Source organism: Nyctibius grandis, chromosome 11, assembly GCF_013368605.1.
Source record: "Nyctibius grandis isolate bNycGra1 chromosome 11, bNycGra1.pri, whole genome shotgun sequence".
NCBI lineage: Eukaryota > Metazoa > Chordata > Aves > Nyctibiiformes > Nyctibiidae > Nyctibius > Nyctibius grandis.
Window position 1 is genome coordinate 27412193 of NC_090668.1, and position 18135 is coordinate 27430327.

Genomic DNA, 18135 nt, shown 5'->3' on the forward strand with positions numbered 1-18135 from the left:
TCACAGCTAGATATGAATTACCAGTGGAGAAAAATTTATATAATCAAGCTTTTGTCCTGTCTGTTAAGTAGTTGTGCTAGTGAGTTGAGAACAGAGCTAAGAAAGAACTTTTTGAAAGAGAAAAAAGTTCTTAAACAGAAGGCATGGGTTTCTTTGGGGCGGTGGTTTTTGGGTTTTTCCCCTCGCTGCTGTGTGCACAGAAAGCAGAGTGGCCATCGCTACTGCTGGCCTTCTCAGCGGATCTCCACGGGACTGAGCGCTGCAGTCGGCGTGCCACGTCCCTTGTAGAGGGGATGGGTCGGAGAGAACTAGAGCAGAGGGAGCTGCGCTTGAGCTGCTCGAGAGCTGCAGGCTGGCCATCCGCGTGGTAGTGGTGTGCGAGAAGCGTCACAGCATGCGGAACAGGCAGTGGGACTTACCTTTTCATTTAAAAGAGAAGAGGGTGATGGCCCTGCTTCACTTCGTTTGGCACAGAGTTGGGAGATCCCTCCGTCTCCCCCATTATGAGGGTGCAGTTGTGTGCTGTACTGGTAGTTGCCATCTGCGCTGTGCTAGAGACGTCTGACTCTCCCTGTAAAAGTGTTACCCAAGGAAATGAAATTTTTTATACCTTAGTGTTGGCAACCTTGAGAGAGACAAAGTGGGCCAGAGAGAGGCCGGGTCTTTTGCTGAAAGATAAAAAGAAATGTTATAGGATGGTGGTTTTAAGGACATCAGAAAAGTTTGTAGAGAGAATTAAGCTTTTTTTCTGTTACAACAGCTGATGCAGTTATGTGAAAGCAATTAAGCTTTCAGGCATACATATTTTTTTCAGGTCTTGTGAGTGTGAAAGCTTGTTTGTTTTCTTTAACGGTATCTGTAACTAGATTATCTCTTATTAAAATACAGGCTGATAATTTCATAAATTCTTTTGATCATTTGTTATTAGCCTGCCAGATGTGGATTTGTAGGCTAGAGGGATTGTGGTAGCTAAATCGATCGAAATTCAGTGTTTCTGAAGAGTTCAGTTTTTAAATAAAACACTTTTAAAACGGACATCTGCTATAGCTCATGATACAACGGGCATTCATAAGGTGTTTGTGAGGAATGGCAGTTGGCCTTTTGATATGTGGTGGACCCACAAAGTGTGAGTACTGTTGCACCATGAAATACTGACCCACTGCAGAAATACACTGAAGTCCTTAGGTTAATCTCAGGGGTGTTGCAGTTGCTGAACCATACCTTGTGACAGCAGGGCAGGTGTTGGTTTTCAAACAGACAGTAGATCACTTTTCACTGGTTGGGTTTTTTGTCTGTGAGGGGGTTATGTCTTTGTCTTGTATTTATGGCTTCCTTTGCCACTGAGTAGTGCTGTAAATCTCGTGGCAGCGTCTTGTGTAACTGAAGAACGATGCACTGCATCTGGTATAACTGAAAGCTGTATCTGAATATCTAGTGCTAGCTCGTGAATTTAAGTAACTTGAATTTGTGTTCTCATGACCTTAACTAACAATTTTCCAATACTGTTTAGTTTTGGGGGGGGGGTTTTACCTACTTCTTAAAATTCAGGAGCTAGATAAATTGTGACTTGCATTACTCGGGTAATATCTTGAATAAAATCCAAAGAACAAATATAGTTTTAGGAAAAAGCGAACAGGAAGGATAGTGACAAAGATGGTGAAAACCTGTTTTGACCTCAGTGTGGGAAGGAAAGGGTTATTCTGTTAGTTTTGTTAAATACTTCCATGCAATTTGGAAAGCATGCAGCCTGCAAATTACTGATATGTGGTGTTGAAGGTTTGCAAATAAATGGCACGGGGTGACGCAAAAGGAGGGAGCATTTTACTAGGTTTTTAATGGTTTTTATCTGTTAAATCCTGCAAGATCCCCACATGGTAATTCCACCGAGGTGTGCTTTCCCTGATGGGTTAGGCTGCCTCTGCCAATAGACCCTGCAGACCCTCTGTGCTGGAGACTGCCCAAGAAGGGGCAGGAATATTGCAGAGGACAGGAGGATGGGGCCAGCCCGAGCCTGCAGCTCCTTATGAAACTGCAGTATCTGTTATTTCTCTTAAAGCTTACTTTCCAGGCGAGTTTCTGCTGTCATTGTCTAACCCTTAATTGACTGCTACTAATTGTTCAGGCTCATAGGTGGCTATCTGAGGTGTATCTGCTGACCTTTTATACAAGGCTGCCTGATGATAAAGCATCATTCTGTGTAAGTTTCAGGTTGTTAGTTCAGGCAACACATTGCTCTGCCAGCTCACTTCTGTCCTGACCTTCATGTCTGTTTCTGGCCTCATCTCCCTTTTCTCTGGAAAATCCTGAGCATTTCTGAAGCAAAGCTGCGTTCTGTAAAAGTCCCATTCATGTCAGGATATTTAGTCTTACTTTTGTCTAGCACCTGGGGAGAGCTGCATCAAGTTGACTGCAGCCCAGATTTCCACCGAGAGAGATTTTCACACACAATGTGAGGAAGATCAGTTAGAGTAGCTGTCCTGAAACTGTTCCCCATTTCCACAGCACAGCGAACCTGTGCTTTTGGTATTTGAACCAAAGTAGTCCCCTGAAATGACTAACCTGGCCGCTCTCTGTCTTTTAGGAACCCCGTTTCATTTTACTTTGCCGAAGGAGGGTGACGTCATTCAGCCCTTGACCAGCATAACGCCACCCCTTATGGGCCAGCTTAAAATGGGACCCAGAAGACACAGCACACCAATTGGTGAGTTTGACCCAAATGGCTCTGCTCTGCAGTGAAAGCCTGTTTGGAAGCTTTTGATTCTTGATGCAAGATCTGATGGGATAGCTCAAACCTACCTTGGCAAAAAACGTTGCTGTTCTATGGGGAGGGCTCATCCCTCCTCCTCACTTTCCTTGTTAGGTTCTCTCCTTGGTCTCTAGTGGAGGTGTTTGCTCCCTGAGTACGGGGTGGTATGGAACGTGTGCTCCTTGCGCTTACTGCATTCCCGTATACAACTCCATTAAAGAATGACCCTTCTGAGCAGTGAAACAGCTGAGACTAAAAGAAGATTCTTCCCAGTATTCACCATCTTTTAGCAGGACTTTCTCTGCTAGATTCACAAAACAGCACCCTGCATTTGCTGGATGAAAGGAAGTGTGTATCTCTGCTCGGGTAATAGTGAAGTATTCTGTCTCAAGCTGAGGATGATACCTGTGCTACAGAACTTTCATGCTTCGGAACTCGAGATAGGAATTTCCATTTATAAGCAACTACTGCAGTGTTGCTTATAATGCGTGCAGTGACGCATCCTTGAAACAGAACCGGGACCTGAACCCCAGCAGTGCGAATGACAGTAGCTACTTTTTGTTTTACTTTTTCTTTTTTTCCCCTGTTTTCAGTGGATGATAGTTGCCCAGACAGCACTATAGCAACTAGTGATGTTTCAGCAGAGGGCACAATGGGGACCAACGATGTCACCATGGAGAGTGCAGTGGTATCAGCCGATGTGTCAGAAGTGTGCGAGAAAGGAGATTCTCATGTGGTTCCTGAGGCTGATGCAAAACTCTCTCTGCGAATGAACCTTGTTACCCCTGTGAATGATGGGAGTGAGGAGTCCCCGCCATTCAGCTTGGAAAGTAAGAGGATGAAACCTTGAAACGTACAGGTCCTCCTAGATCTCAGCCCTAACTCCAAACCTCTTTGTGGCATTCCCCGAGACAGTCTCTGAGTCTCTGTAATTTTTCTCATTTTTCTTTTTTGGCAGTGTCACTTATATTTGTTTCTCTGTTTCTGCAATGCTCTAAGCAAGGATGGGGTCAGAGGAGAGGCCTCTGTTGTGAGGAAAGGTATTTCCAGCAGACTAAAAATTGTGATGTATAGTGGCAACGTCACAGAACAGGAACTGGAGTTTGATTATATTGGGAGGGAAAATATTTTAGAAGTATAATCTGGACAAAAAAGTTGGACAGCATTTTAATCAGAACAGTGATATTCAGTCTAATAGTCTAAAACTTGTAGAGACTCAAGTCTGTGATGAGAAGTTGGGCGGGGAGGCCTGGGCACCCTTTGTCCAGCGTTATTTAACCTCTCTCTTCACTGAGTGTGGAGGGCTGGGAAGGGGCAGGAGAGTGTTCAGGTGACACTGAAATCACTCTTCCCTTCCTTCTTGTTTCAGAGCCTACAGCCAGCGACAGGAAAGATGGATCCTCTGCTACTGCCGGGGCTGCTGCCAGGTAACTGGGCTTGTTGCTGCGCAGAGTTAATACAAAGGTCTGGGTAGATCCTTTTTCTACTCATTAGCAGCAGCACGGAAAAAAAAAATATAAAGTGAGGCACAGCAGCAGGGAACACTTTTAGCAGTAGCCACGACATTAACTCTTCAGCTCTCGCAGCAGGTTTTAAGTACATAGGCGAGGTGGGTGCCCCACCTGCTCTTTCACCAGAGGCTTTGTGCTTCCTACTAAGGTCAGCGTTTTGCCTCCTGATTGTAGTCAAAGCAGAAATTCCTGTTTTCTGCAGTCCGGAATGCAGGTCTGCCCTATCCACCTCTTAAATTTCAGATACATGGGTTTCTGCTTTCTTTCCTTTTTGTGCAATTTTCTGCAAAGAATCTCTGAGGAGTTCTGAAGGAGAATTCTCTTTTTGATACAAAGCTGGTAGAAACATAACCAGGTATACTGAAATCACAGTTTAACATGTTGACCAAAACGCAGGTTACTCCCTTGGTCTTTATATTTGTATCTATCTATCTATCTATCTATCTATCTATCTATCTATCTATCTTATCCCACATTTAATGCCTATCATTGCTTGATTTTAGCTTTTAGGGAGTATGGTTTGTAAGCACTAACAAGAATCTGAGTCAGAAGGCAGCGACCTGTAGTCATCTGGGTGAAGTATAATGGTTTGAAGCAATGAGAAGACTTTGAAATAAACTCAGTATCTCTTGTCACAGGATTGCATGCAGGATGGTAGTCATGCCTCAGTGCTGAGGATGAGTGGCAATCATTCCTCATTGGTTGAGGATGGGTTGCCTTTGTAGCTATAGGTTCAACTTGAACTCTCAGGGTCTGCTTTGTGACTGTCATTCCCAATATTTTTGCAGTGTCATGAAAATCCTCAGAAGTAAGCCATAAATGGTCTAACCATGTCCCCTGGTGGGTACCAACTCCTGATGGTGCTGTGGTTTTCCACGCTACGTTTTCTGGAATTGTTATATTGCTCTTGGCTGTTAGGATTTCTGCAGAAATGACAGAAATGCTTCTGCAGTTGCAGCTTGTTTCTTGACCTTTGAGACTGACCATCTCACTCATTCTGTGGCTGTAAAGGTCAAAAAGGTCAATACCAGTTGTTGCTTTCCCAAGGGGTTGGAGAGCTCTTGTTTTGCTGTATAAGGGATTTTCTCACTCCCTGATGCTTTTTTGTTTGTTTGTTTGTTTGTTTTAAATCTGCACTGCTAGCTCCCAGAAAGCATCATCTGTGTTTAGTCGTGTCTGTGAAGTTCGTCGAGAGGATGAGGCCAGAGGTCATGGTCTTTCCACTTCTCCGTTTAGGTAACTCCTCACAGTCTTTGCCTGCCAGTCCTGGTTGGATTTATATGCACATGTACGTTTTCTACATCTAAGAAATTGCACTAAGTCATTGTCTTTGGGTGACTTAGAAGGTTGGGGACAACAGGGTAAGTATAATAAGTACTGTATGCTTGTATCTCACATGGTAATCAGACTTACCTTTTTGACTGAGCAGCGAATGTGATTCCAGCTGGCTAATATGCTGTGGTAGAACCTGCAGCTTGAGAGAACTGAGATCATACTTACGGCTGTTTAAATACCTTTTCTTTCTCCTGTTCCAAGACCTTCTGACCTTTTCTGTTTGTTGTTGTTTCTGCTATTGTCTCCCTTCCAAGTCCCATCAATTTTTACTGTCTCTGGTTGCTTTGAAAAGGACTGTACTGCTGCATATCTTACGGTGATAAGGGTGCTGGCTGGAGGACCAGGTGTAGAAATCTGCTTCTTCAGTGTTTTCCATTCTGTCTTTTGATGGGGCAGTGAGGTCTTGGTCTACAGAGAAGGAATAACCTGTATTTCAAGTGCATTGAACAGTTATGCTGAAGACCATAATGAATAGGGAGCTCCAGTGATGGGCCATAGACAGACAGAAGACAGTCACTCTTCAAAGTCCTCGAGTACACGAGGGAAGCCAAATGTATAATTCTAGTAAGACTCAGTAACAGTCCCATATAGTACCTGATAACACTTTTGGCAGGGCAGACAAATTCTAATGAAAACATTAAACAGCGTTTGGGTTTATGCTCCTGCCTCTTCTCAGTAGGCGTGATTACCAGTTTGGAGCCAATGAAGTGCTGAAGCAGCCTGTGGCAACTTCAAGATGGCCTTACTTCCAGAAGCATAGTGCATAGTTGGTGCCTGACGCGTGGAGTGTAGATTGCTTTATTAGTGTTTGGAAAAGCACCTAGTTCTCTACAGGTGTCAGCTGTTCTTCTTGCTACCATGTGAATCACTTGAGAGATGTTGAAAGGTTATTTTATTGTTTGAGACTCACTGAGTTCTGTGCAATGCTTAGAAGCAATTGAATGACTGCCAGGGGTTTTTTTTTATAGTGCTTTCACTTGAGCGGCAGCATATTGGTTGTCTTGCTTTTTTGATCAATAATTTTGATCTGTATGTAACTGGTTTGCAGGGGGAATCTGCTCAGTTTTCCTGGCACACAAGAACATGGTGAATTGCATAAAAATCCCAGTGGTTGGCAGTCCCAGCAACACAAGGCAGGTGACAGTGGTGGACAGGTCCTAATTCCTCAGAGGATGCAGCAGGACTGCCATCAACAACCTTCTGGTGCAGAGGATGGGGAGTCTGTGGAGGCTGGTATTGTAAGCTCTCGGACAGAAGAAGGGAGAAGAATGAAGAAGAAACCAAGTAAGGCTGTTAAAATTGATGAAGGCCGAGAGAGGTGGGCAAACACCAAGAATAAAGGGATTCAGACTACAGCAGACCGTCTTTTTACCCCAACAACTGTTACAACAGCAACACAAACATCAGAAGAAATCTGTAGGCAGGTGGAAGTGGGAACCAGTATGTGTGGGCAAAGACCTGGGCGACAAGATGCGAATGTCCAGACTGAGGAGAGTGGGGAAAAGCTTGTGAATGCCTCTGGAGAGGACACGGACTCTCTGCACAGTCAGGTGGGGTGAAGGCTGCCTGTATGTGGTTTTGCTGCTTTAGAAAAGTAAAGTATCCCTTCAGCCAGTAAATTCACTAACAGTAGGTTCTCTGTCGAAAAAAGCCAAAAGACCACTTTAAAATGTTAATGTCACAAGCTTCCCTGTATCAACTGTGCACAACTGCTAAGGTGGTAATACTCAGTGGGCAGCATAAGTTTGGGAGGTAATTGTCTCCATATTTATTTTCTGGAAAAATATGACAAGGTTGGTTGGTTGGTTTGGGGTTTTTTTTTGTGTCTAGATGTAGTTAACACTGTAAAAAAAATTTCACTTTTTGTTGGATGGAGATGGGAGTTGCATGAAATTTTGAATGAAGGGTTTGATGCCTTCTGTTTTGCACCAGCCAACTTCTGACAGCTTGTCCTGCCTCTCCGTCCAGTGTTAATGGATAAACACACGAGGGGAGAGCTCCTCCAGAGAAACACTCTAAGATGATGAATAACTTTGAATTAGTATTTCAGAAAGTGTTGCAGACTCAGGAAAAATCACTTCTTTGCAGTTACAGCTTATATATTTTCTTGTGAACACAAGGCCTAGGAAAATATTTTTTTCTAAACTTAAGAATAGTGCATCCTCTGGGAAATAGGAGATCAACAGGGCCATACGCAGTGCAACATTGATGGGGTACGTCTGAGTCCACTGGTGAAGGAGTATCAGGAGCCGTGCTAAGCAAGTTTGTTGTTTCCTCCTTGGACTGCTGTGATTTCCCTTCCTCCACCCGTCAGCAAAGTGTGTTCAGGTCTCCCTTGTTCAGGGTCTCTTGTGTTGTTGCATCTAATTTGTAACAAGATGCTGAAAGGTTCCCTACCCCAGTACTTTGAACATGGTCTGAAGAAACTGTGCTGCAGAGAGAGCTCTACCCAGAAATTATTTGCTTTTCATTGTGGTCCGTTTTGTTTTTAATTTGTCCTGTTTGTTACAGGGAGAGGAGGAGTTTAACCTCCGTCACCCCCCCAAGGGCCGAGTTCAGCGTCGCCACACACGAACGATTCGAGAGGTGCGCACGGTCGTTACGCGCGTTATAACGGATGTTTACTACATCAATGGTGCAGAGGTGGAACGAAAGGTAGTTGAGGTAGGTTCCTGTTTTCAGGGCTGAATGTAATGATACGTTGGCTGAAAAATAAAATTAATTAAGATGAGAATGTGTTGTGGCTGCAGAAAACGCGTTGAGTGAACAAGTCGGCGTGCTCTGATGACAAACTTCTCTTCACGAGCAAACGTGTAGACCATTCAGTGCCCATGGAAAGCTGTGTGTTTGGTGCTGGTGTATTTCATGCCCGTTACTGTATTCTCAAGACACACTGACTTTTTTTTCTTCCCAAAGAACCGAACAAAAGACTTTACTATGTGCACCCAACTGTTTTAAAATTCGTGGGGCTTTGTCAGAATAGAGAGATTTCAGAATGGGCATAAATTCTATCAGTAACCAAAAATCACTTCTGCCTGTAAAATTGAACTGTGTAGGGTAGTTTAGCCTGTTTTGCACCTCATTGTCATTTTTATCCGTGCCCTTTTGAGTCCTGTGGACCAGATTCTGTAAGAGATCTGCAAAAAGCAACTTAAAACCAAAAAATGAACAGGCCTATTGTTAGTACACTCGTGTTGGTGTGCGTCCATTCGTTAACTGGAAAATTGTGAGGGAATCTGAAAAGATAGCTGACAAATGCTGATTTGATGTGCACGGTAATCATCAGCCTGCTAGCAATAAAACGTTACTGCTATTCTGCTATAAAGGTAAATTACGTAAGAGTTGTGCTGTGTTGTTAGAATGAGTAACGACACAAAAGGATAAATGAGTGCAAAGCTTACACTTTCCTACCTGGTACTACACATGAAATTGCTTATTGTAACATTAAAATAGGGTATTAAGTTTCCTGAAATGTGCTTACATTGTAACCTATAGCCATTTCCAATTTATCTACTAACATTTGATATCACTATTTTGTAGATACGTGTTTTTCCATCCATAAAACTTTAATGGCTCCAAATGACCAGCTGTCTGAAACTGATCTTGGATTATTAGTAATCAAAGGCTGCTAGTGTCTCGTGTGTTTGTTGCACTCTCACACTCTCAAAGGGCGGGAATTATTCAAAGCCAGACTAATTTGATACCATCCAAGCTCTGTCCTGTTGACTGATTTCTCAGTGTGACTTCTTCATACAGAGCAGCTGCAGGCCTGTAGTGGGAGACACGCTGTCTGCCGTTGCTGAGTCCAGGCTCAGATCTGCCTGGCTATCTTCAGTTTCATGAATGCGCTCTCGACTTGTCTGTGCTTTTCCCTGGCGATTGTAGAGCTTCCATCTCTCTGGCGAGTGTGTCACCTTAGATGAAACTTTTTTTTTTCTGGTAAGGAAACCGAGGAGCCTGTGGTGGAGTGCCAGGAGTGCGAGACTGACACGTCCTCCTCTAGAACTGCAGTGGGCTCATCACTGACCTCAGGGGACCTTGGTGATGTCAGCTCCTTCTCATCTAAGGCCTCAAGCCTCCACCGTACGTCCAGTGGAGCAAGCAGTGGTCACTCTGCCACACACAGCAGCAGCAGCAGCTCAGGGCGAGGAACTGGAGCTGTCAAAGGGAAAGCGTGTGGGACAGAAGCTGGAGAGTTTGCTCTACCCATGGGCAGAGGCGCCTTAGGAAAATTAAGGTACGTACAGAGTCTTGGAAAAGGAATAACAGATATTTTGCAGAAGTGAACAGCTGGCTTGGGTGGAGTGTGAAGCAGGGTAGACCCTAAACCCAGAATTTTCTGGGAAGGATCTGCCTTGATGAACAGAAATAAGGAGGTAGTCCTTGCTTTCGTGTGTTCCTCCTAAAGGAGTAGTTTCTTTCCTTGTGAGGCATTGCTTTGCCTAAGCTCTTGCTGGTTTAGCAGAGGTGAGGCAAACTTCTTGACCAGTTGTGAGATCACATAGAAAATGGGGGGATCCTGATGAGCTGGCTTCTCTTTTCAGAGCACTTAACTCATGAATTCTCTAGCCCTAGGAAAGGAGCTGGTCAGCCAGCATCTCCGCTCAGAGTTAGCCAGATGGGAGCACTGCCTTGTGAGGAAGAGGAGGATTCTGTGCCTGGCACTCGTCAGGGTGGCAGAGCACCTGCAACACCTCGTGGGCGAGGAAGAAGAGGCCGCCCACCATCTCGAACAACAGGAACAAGGTACCCTGGAAAAAGAAGACCCTAACTTTTATTTATTGCCAAGGAAGAGACTGGGGAGCTGCTGTCTTAGTGTGACAGGGGAAAAAGCAGTACTGAATGTTTCAGGAGCTAGTTTTTGGTGATAGCATGTTGTGCTGGTTTTGGGTGGGGTAGAGTTAATTCTCTTCATAGTAGCTAGTGTGGGGCTGTGTTTTGGATTTGTGCTGAGGTCAGCGTTGATAATACAGGGATGTTTTAGTTATTGCTGGGCAGTGCTTACACAGCGTCAAGGCCTTTTCTGCTTCTCACACCACCCCACCAGCGAGGAGGCTGGGGATGCAAAAGAGTTTGGGAGGGGACACAGCTGGGACAGCTGACCCCAACTGTCCAAAGGGATATTCCGTACCACATGACATCATGCTCAGCGAATAAATCTAGGGAAGAAGAAGGAAGAGGGGGACGTTGGAAGTGATGGCGTTTGTCTTCCCAAGGAACTGTTACGCGTGATAGAGCCCTGCTTTCCTGGAGATGGCTGAACACCTGCCTGCCGATGGGAAGCAGTGAATTAATACCTTGTTTTGCTTTGCTTGTGCATGCAGCTTTTGCTTTACCTGTTAAACTGTCTTTATCTCATCCCAGGAGTTCTCTCACTTTTGCTCTTCTGATTCTCTCCCCCATCCCACTGGGGGAAAGTGAGTGAGCGGCTGGGTGGTGCTTAGTTGCCGACTGCGGTTAAACCATGACACGTGTAGCAGCTGCAAGCATCTCGCCCAAATATTCTTTGTTTAGTAACTGTCTTTCCTGATCCTTCTGTGACTGCTTTTCTCTTTTCTACAGAGATTTAGCTGGACTGCCAGGTGTGGAGGATCTCTCGACCACAGCATCACCTGAAGAGAAATCATTTACTCGTTCAGTTCGCCTGCCGGATGGAGGGGAGAAATCTGACGCTTCTGGCTTCTGTGCCTTACGTCGAAGTGACTCTCCAGAAATCCCGTTACAAGTGGCGACTGGTCCTTCGGACTGTGCAGACTCATGCTCTGGGAACAGCTTTGTGGGCCTCAGGGTTGTAGCAAAGTGGTCCTCAAATGGGTACTTCTATTCTGGGATGATTACCCAAGATGTTGGGGCAGGAAAGTACAAGCTGCTCTTTGATGACGGATACGAATGTGATGTGCTAGGAAAAGATATTTTACTCTGTGATCCCATCCCACTGGAGACTGAGGTGACTGCACTCTCAGAGGATGAGTACTTCAGTGCAGGTAAGAGCAGTGCTTGAGCTCCATCCTTGGGTTTTCTGAGTTGCTGAATGCAATGGGAGATGGGTACTTGTCCCAGAGGATGAGAAGCCCTGGGTGTTGTTGGTTAACGGGTGTTATTTGCTGTCTTGTCAGGTGTGGTGAAGGGACACCGGAAGGAGTCTGGAGAGCTGTACTACTGCATCGAAAAGGAAGGCCAGAGGAAGTGGTACAAACGGATGGCTGTTATCCTGTCTCTGGAACAAGGAAATAAGCTCCGGGAGCAGTTTGGGCTAGGTCCTTACGAACCTGTCACCCCTCTGACCAAAGCAGCTGACATCAGTCTCGGTAAGGTGTTGAGCTGTTGGCTGCACTGTTCTGCATCTTGTGCCTTTGAGATGCTTCTAGTTCCTGATCTGAATTACCCGTGTTTAAATCTTTCTGAGTATTCAGCCATGCTTTTGGTACTTTATAATGGGATCTTTGAGATACTTGTTTTGTGTCTTGCTCAGAGAACTAGTGGTATTGACTGGTTTCTGGAGAGTGGCCTCCTCCTAGGACAGTGATGCTTGCTGTACTCATTTACACTTGGTGGATGGCTGCTATGATACAAACTCTTCAGCAGTACTGGGAGGAAAAGAGACAGGCAGGGTACAGGGCTTGAGAAGAAAGATGCACAAGCGAGGTATCTTTTTCTTCTTGCTCGACTCTGCCAGAGGGTGGTAGTGTGTACCTTCTAGGTACTATTGAGTTTAGCCGCTTCTGTACGTACAGGTAGGGCGAAAGCTCGTGGAGTTAGGTGACAGCCAGTGACTGACCTCTGCACGCTGCGTTACAGATAATCTTGTGGAGGGGAAGCGGAAGCGACGTAGTAACCTTGGTTCTCCCAGCACTTCCAGCAGCAGCACAACTCCCACTCGTAAAGGGCAGGAGAGTCCACGCGTCCCACCAGGGACGCTGTCTGGGAAAAGGAAACTCGTTGCTTCTGAAGATGAGAGATCCCCAGCTAAACGTGGCCGCAAGTCAGCAATGATAAAGCCTGGTGAGAACCTTATTTTCTGCTCTTAAACTTGCATTCAGTTATTTTTTTCCACCCTGGTATTTCTGTAATTGATCTTTCCACTTCCCCTAAGCAAAAAGTAGATGAGATGGCTTGTTTGACGTGCAGGATTTGAGACTGATTCTCCCTGGATGCATTGAGCAGTCAGAGATATTTTTAGCATAGTCTGAGTCTTTTCAGTTCTGCCTTTTAGAAGCGTTCTGACCTTAATGTTGTGATTTGCTTCTCTCCTTTCTTGTATCTTATCTGTTTAGTCAGTCCCGAAACACCTAGCTGTTAAAGGGACCCTTCAACCCTTCACAGCAGTAAGTGTTGTTTCAGGATGTTGATAGAGTGGCAAACATGGTCCCGTTAGTCATTCGGGTTTTAATTTGAAGATTCTTTGCAACCAGAAGGTTAGAAGATCCCCACCTATCCTAGTGTGATCCTAACCCAATCCTGCCTCCCTCCATCTCCTCCAGTAAAATAACTGAAGTTGAACATATCCCAGATCTTACCCAGGGTCTTTGTGCTGAACCTGACTTTTGAGACTCATGGTGCTTCTGTCTCTCTGCAGGGGCTGTGAGAGCGGGAGAGTTTCTAAGCACCTGTGAAGGTGTAGATGCTGTAGATCCTCCAGTACTGGAGGACCATCACGGACCCTTGCCCCAGAATAAGACCCTCTTTTTGGGCTATGCCTTTCTCCTCACCATGGCAACACCCAGTGACAAATTGGTCAATCACCAGAAGCCAACAGATGGTCCTGCAGGGAGTAGTGAGGAGGAAGAAGGTGAGGCAAATCTTACCCATTGCATTTCCAAGTGGAGTGCTGTGGCTTTAGGAAAAACGCTGGGTGCTCTCTGATCAGGCATTTGTGTGAGTGCTTGTTTTACCCTTTTGCTCTTTAATCCTTTGCAGAAAGGACCTAAGACTCTGTCTTTGTTTTAGAGAATTTACAGCCTGAAACGTGGCAAAACTCGACGATCATAGGGCTGTTCAGCAGGTTAAGAAGGGTGTGAAAATTAATGAGATCAGCAGTCTCTGAATAGTACAATATGAGAAGGAAGGTTTTGAGAGATAAGGGATAGTGCTGGGAAACATAGGACTTGAAAGAATGATGGGTTGCTCCAGTTTGCCTTTGCTAGGGTTGTGTTGCATGCAATGAGCTGCAGCATGAAAAAAGTGCCAAGGTGCTCGCTCGGCTCGTTTGCCCCGTGCTGTGCTTCTCTTCCTGCTGCCCTGCCTTTTTTTGGGTTTTTTTTTTGACTCTTCCAAGGGTTTTCTGTACATATTCTTGGGAGAAGGGCTGGGGTGGCTCACTGGAATGGATGAGGGCTCTGTAGACTGAGGAGTGTATGGACATAAGCAGATAGATGATAGCCAAAAATTGAGCTTTCTGTTTCTGCTGTAGAATTTTTAGAGATGACTCCATATGACAAACATCACATAGCACAGCAGCTGCGAGCGGGAGCTGGCTATATCCTGGAAGACTTCAATGAAACCCAGGTAAGGGCTTGCTTACTAATCCAGAGTGATAGTCGTAGAACAGTTGAGATCGTAGGGAATTTCTGTAGCTCATCTTGTCCAACCCCTCAGCTGAAAGCACGATCAAATAGAGCAGATTGCTTAGGTCCTTGTCCAGTTGGGTTTTGAGTATCCTCGAGGATGGAAACTCCGCAGCCTCTCTGTCCAGCTTGATCTCATGTTTGACCACCCACCCCCAATTAAAAAAAAAAAAATTTTAATGGAATTTCCTGTATTTCAGTTTGTACCTGTTGCTTCTTGTCCTTTTAGTGAATAACACTGAGAAGAGTCTGGCTCCGTCTTTTGTACACCCTCCTATCAGTCACGAATATGCATTGATAAGACCACCCAAGCCTTCCCTTGACCTTAAACGAGCTCAGCCTCTTCTTGTATGTCAGATGCTCCACTGCCTAGATCTATTAGTGGCCCTTGGCTGGGCCTGCTCCAGTCTGTCTTGTGTTTTTGTTGTACTGCGGAACCTAGGAGTGGATGCAGTGCTCCAGATGTGGTCTCACCACAGGTCTGGGCCTCGGAACACTTAGAGGCAGAGCTCTTCACTCTTTGCTTACCAGACCTACTTGGACAACTAATTTCATTTAGTGTCGCCTTTGCTTAAATTTATATTTTTAATAGAGAGGGTAAATTGTTCTTGGAGCATCTTGCCTGAGGATGCAGAGTCTTCTCTAGTGACTTACTGAGTCTCAAACTAAAAAATGAATCTTCTCCTTTGTCTGAACTGGAAGAGAGTTAGGATACAAAAACTACGAGGCAGAGTTTTTGCCTGTGAGCTGCATCGCTTGGAATAGGTGATGATGACAGGTACTCCTGATTTCAGAATCTGTTTATCTAATTCACCTTTCACATAATACAGCTCTGAAAATCAGGGTTTCAGTTGTTTTCTTCTTTAAAGTGTTTAGCAGCAGGATAAATTCTGGATTTTTTTGCAAGCGTTGTCTCCTGTTTACATGTCTTTTTATCTCCCCTGAAGTGTAGTGCAGCATATCAGTGTCTTCTAATTGCGGACCAGCATTGCAGAACTCGGAAATACCTGCTGTGCCTTGCCAGAGGGATCCCTTGTGTGTCTCATATCTGGGTCCATGACAGCTGTCATGCTAACCAGCTTCAAAACTATCGGAATTACCTTTTGCCAGCTGGTTATAGCCTCCAGGAGCAGAAATTGCTAGAATGGTAAGTGCCAAATAACCATGATCTGAGTCCACAGACCGAGGATTTAATCAGAGAGAATTGTTATGCTTGGAAGGCTCTTGAATACTACAAGTACTGAAGGTGTCCCTGGTACTGCTCCCCATGCTTTCCCTTCCATATAGGGGCAGCACTTCCATCTCTTTCCTTGGATGTACAGTGACCTCTAATGCCAAGGTACATTTGGGTGCCATATACACAAAAAAGAGAGTCTCCTGGGAAGTAAGAAAGATGTCAGTCTCCTCATGAGGAAGGCGTAGTTCAGGCAAGGCTTCCCACACGCTTGGCTGACTTCTCTAATTGCTCAGAAATGGATAAAGGAGAGCAATACTACTGGAATTTCCTTTTCCTTGGGCACGTTTTGAAGCCAGCTTCTGCGTTTTCTATGGAGCCTAAACTAGTGGGTCTGTTCTGAGAGAACAATTGTCAGGTGAGACTCCTCAGGTGAGGTGAGGGGTGGACAAAAGCAATTTGTAAATCTCTGTGGGCTTTTGGGCATGCCTGCCTGCTCAGCCCCGTCAGAGCAGAGGGCTTTTGGATGTGCACAGAAAAGGTGGTTCAGAAAAGGAGGTTAACCTAACTTTGGATTTAGGCTGCTGCACACACACCCCACCAAAGCTGTCTAGCTCTGTTATGTATAAACAGAGGACAATTGTTCCAAGTATTTCAGGAGGGATGGTAAGAGAGCAGGTCATTGTATGCAAGATATTCAAAGGACCAATATGGGAGCCAGTCAGGTGACTAGAAGAAGTAGGTAATGGTCCTCAAATAAAGTCTCAAGACTACTGGATATTCTTAGCAGTCTGCATTTCTTTTCTTCATTCCACAGGCACCCACGAGAAAACCCATTCCATAACCTGAAGGTTCTCCTGGTGTCAGACCAGCAGCAGAACTTCCTGGATCTGTGGTCTGAAATCCTCATGACGGGGGGAGCGGCATCTGTTAAACGGCATTACTCAAATGCTCACAACAAAGGTACTCATTGGCCAGTTTCTCAGGCCTAGTAGTTGGGAATTCCATGCCGCTGCGGTCTCTAGTATGGTTTAAAACCATTTAGGATGGCTTACAAGGTTGTCTATAGGCATAAAGATGCTCCGAGGGCTGGAGCCCCTCTGCTCTGGAGACAGGCTGAGAGAGTTGGGGCTCTTCAGCCTGGAGAAGAGAAGGCTCCGAGGAGACCTTCTAGCACCTTCCAGTGCCTGAAGGGGCTACAGGAAAGCGGGAGAGGGGCTTTTGACAAGGGCATGGAGTGACAGGACGAGGGGGAATGGTTTTAAACTGAAAGAGCGGAGATTTAGATGAGATATTGGGAAGAAATTCTTTGCTGTGAGGGTGGTGAGACCCTGGCCCAGGTTGCCCAGAGCAGCTGTGGCTGCCCCCTCCCTGGCAGGGTTCAAGGCCAGGTTGGATGGGGCTGGGAGCAACCTGGTCTGGTGGAAGGTGTCCCTGCCCGTGGCAGGGGGTTGGGACTGGGTGAGCTTTAAGGTACCTTCCAACCCAAACCATTCTGTGATTCTATAAAGGAAGGCAAAGTGCAGACACTAGCTCTCTGCTTGAATGTAATCTAGATTACATCTCTAAGACCTACCTTCCGGAGAAGGACATGCTGCAGCAATTCAGGACACAGGCTGTCAGCTTCCAGCCTATGTTGAAAGGGGGAAATAGGCAAGAGCTGCTCCTGGACCTTCTGTAGGCCACTAAAATTGTGCTTCCTTGTCCTTCTGAACTCAGCTCTCTCTCCCTGTCCATGTGGGATGTAGGCCCTAGTACTCACAGCCTGAGGTCAGGACTCATGGCTACCTAGTCCTGCCTGTCATGTTGACTACTGGTTTTCTGTTAATTTCTATCTGGACTAGAGGGAATCTTTTACTTGCAAGGTGCAGTGTTGCTGTAGAGCATGTCTTTAACTTCTACAAAGAGAATTCACTGGCTAGGAATGAGGACATGGAAGAGGGTTCATAGTGGTGAAACACACTGATCTGCTGCTGCAGAGAGGATACTTTTTTTTTACCTGACAGATGCCTGTCTTTTCTCCTGTGCAGATATTGCTTTGGGTGTTTATGACGTGGTGGTGACTGATTTTTCCTGCCCAGCTGGTGTCTTGAAGTGTGCAGAAGCTTTACGGCTGCCTGTTGTCTCGCAAGAGTGGGTGATCCAGAGCCTTATTGCTGGGGAGCGAGTAGGCTACAACAAGCATCCAAAATATAAACATGATTATGTCCCCCACTAAACGAAAACTCTGCCCTGCTGCCCCTCTGTTGTGCAGACTGTGTTTTAATCAGGTTTTAAATGTTTGTGTAATTGGACAGTGTGCATGAATTACTGTATATAGTTTTATCTGCTGGACTTTTATGAAATAAATGTTCAATCTCTTGTGGTAGCTGCTGGGACTCCTCATTTATCTAAACCTATTCCAGGGCTATTCCTCCAGAGAAGGAGAGCAGAGAGAAAAGAAATGCTTACGTTTCTCTGAGCTGAATAGCACTAATATTCTGCTTTCAGTAAAGGTGTCCTCAACACAAACTCAATTATAAAGGAAGGGAAGGGTGTTCTCAACGGGCAGCCTGTATACACAGAAGTGAATACCCTACGACCAAGTTCAGGGCAGCAGCAGCCGCACTTCTCTTCAGTGAAGACTAGCATGTTGTGTACCCCTCCAGCTTGCTGCTGTGACTTTCCATTAATTTAATCAAGATGTTGCTGAAGTGACTGGTAAGAATTTCTAGGACAAAGTGCCATTTTGTTTTGGCTACCTCTCTTTTATTTTTCCTGTTGTGACTATATAGGTATTAACCTGCCCTAGTACAGACTGGCACT

At 45.4% G+C, this 18135-nt stretch overlaps 1 protein-coding gene across 4 annotated transcripts in view; it reads left to right on the forward strand.

Moving 5' to 3' along the window:
* Positions 1 to 17698, forward strand: part of TP53BP1 (tumor protein p53 binding protein 1) — a 38118-nt gene extending 20420 nt beyond the window's left edge. For all 4 annotated transcript variants that reach the window (XM_068410259.1, XM_068410257.1, XM_068410258.1 and 1 more), the window contains 16 exons: positions 2582 to 2701; positions 3340 to 3576; positions 4116 to 4173; positions 5401 to 5493; positions 6641 to 7142; positions 8104 to 8256; positions 9537 to 9829; positions 10162 to 10338; positions 11155 to 11576; positions 11709 to 11900; positions 12391 to 12594; positions 13169 to 13381; positions 14003 to 14097; positions 15104 to 15303; positions 16148 to 16293; positions 17361 to 17698. In XM_068410259.1, coding sequence (XP_068266360.1) covers positions 2582 to 2701; positions 3340 to 3576; positions 4116 to 4173; positions 5401 to 5493; positions 6641 to 7142; positions 8104 to 8256; positions 9537 to 9829; positions 10162 to 10338; positions 11155 to 11576; positions 11709 to 11900; positions 12391 to 12594; positions 13169 to 13381; positions 14003 to 14097; positions 15104 to 15303; positions 16148 to 16293; positions 17361 to 17548 — 3293 coding nt within the window. In that variant the 3' untranslated portion in view covers positions 17549 to 17698. The remainder of the gene's footprint in view (positions 1 to 2581; positions 2702 to 3339; positions 3577 to 4115; positions 4174 to 5400; positions 5494 to 6640; positions 7143 to 8103; positions 8257 to 9536; positions 9830 to 10161; positions 10339 to 11154; positions 11577 to 11708; positions 11901 to 12390; positions 12595 to 13168; positions 13382 to 14002; positions 14098 to 15103; positions 15304 to 16147; positions 16294 to 17360) is intronic.
* Positions 17699 to 18135: the final 437 nt, after the last annotated feature.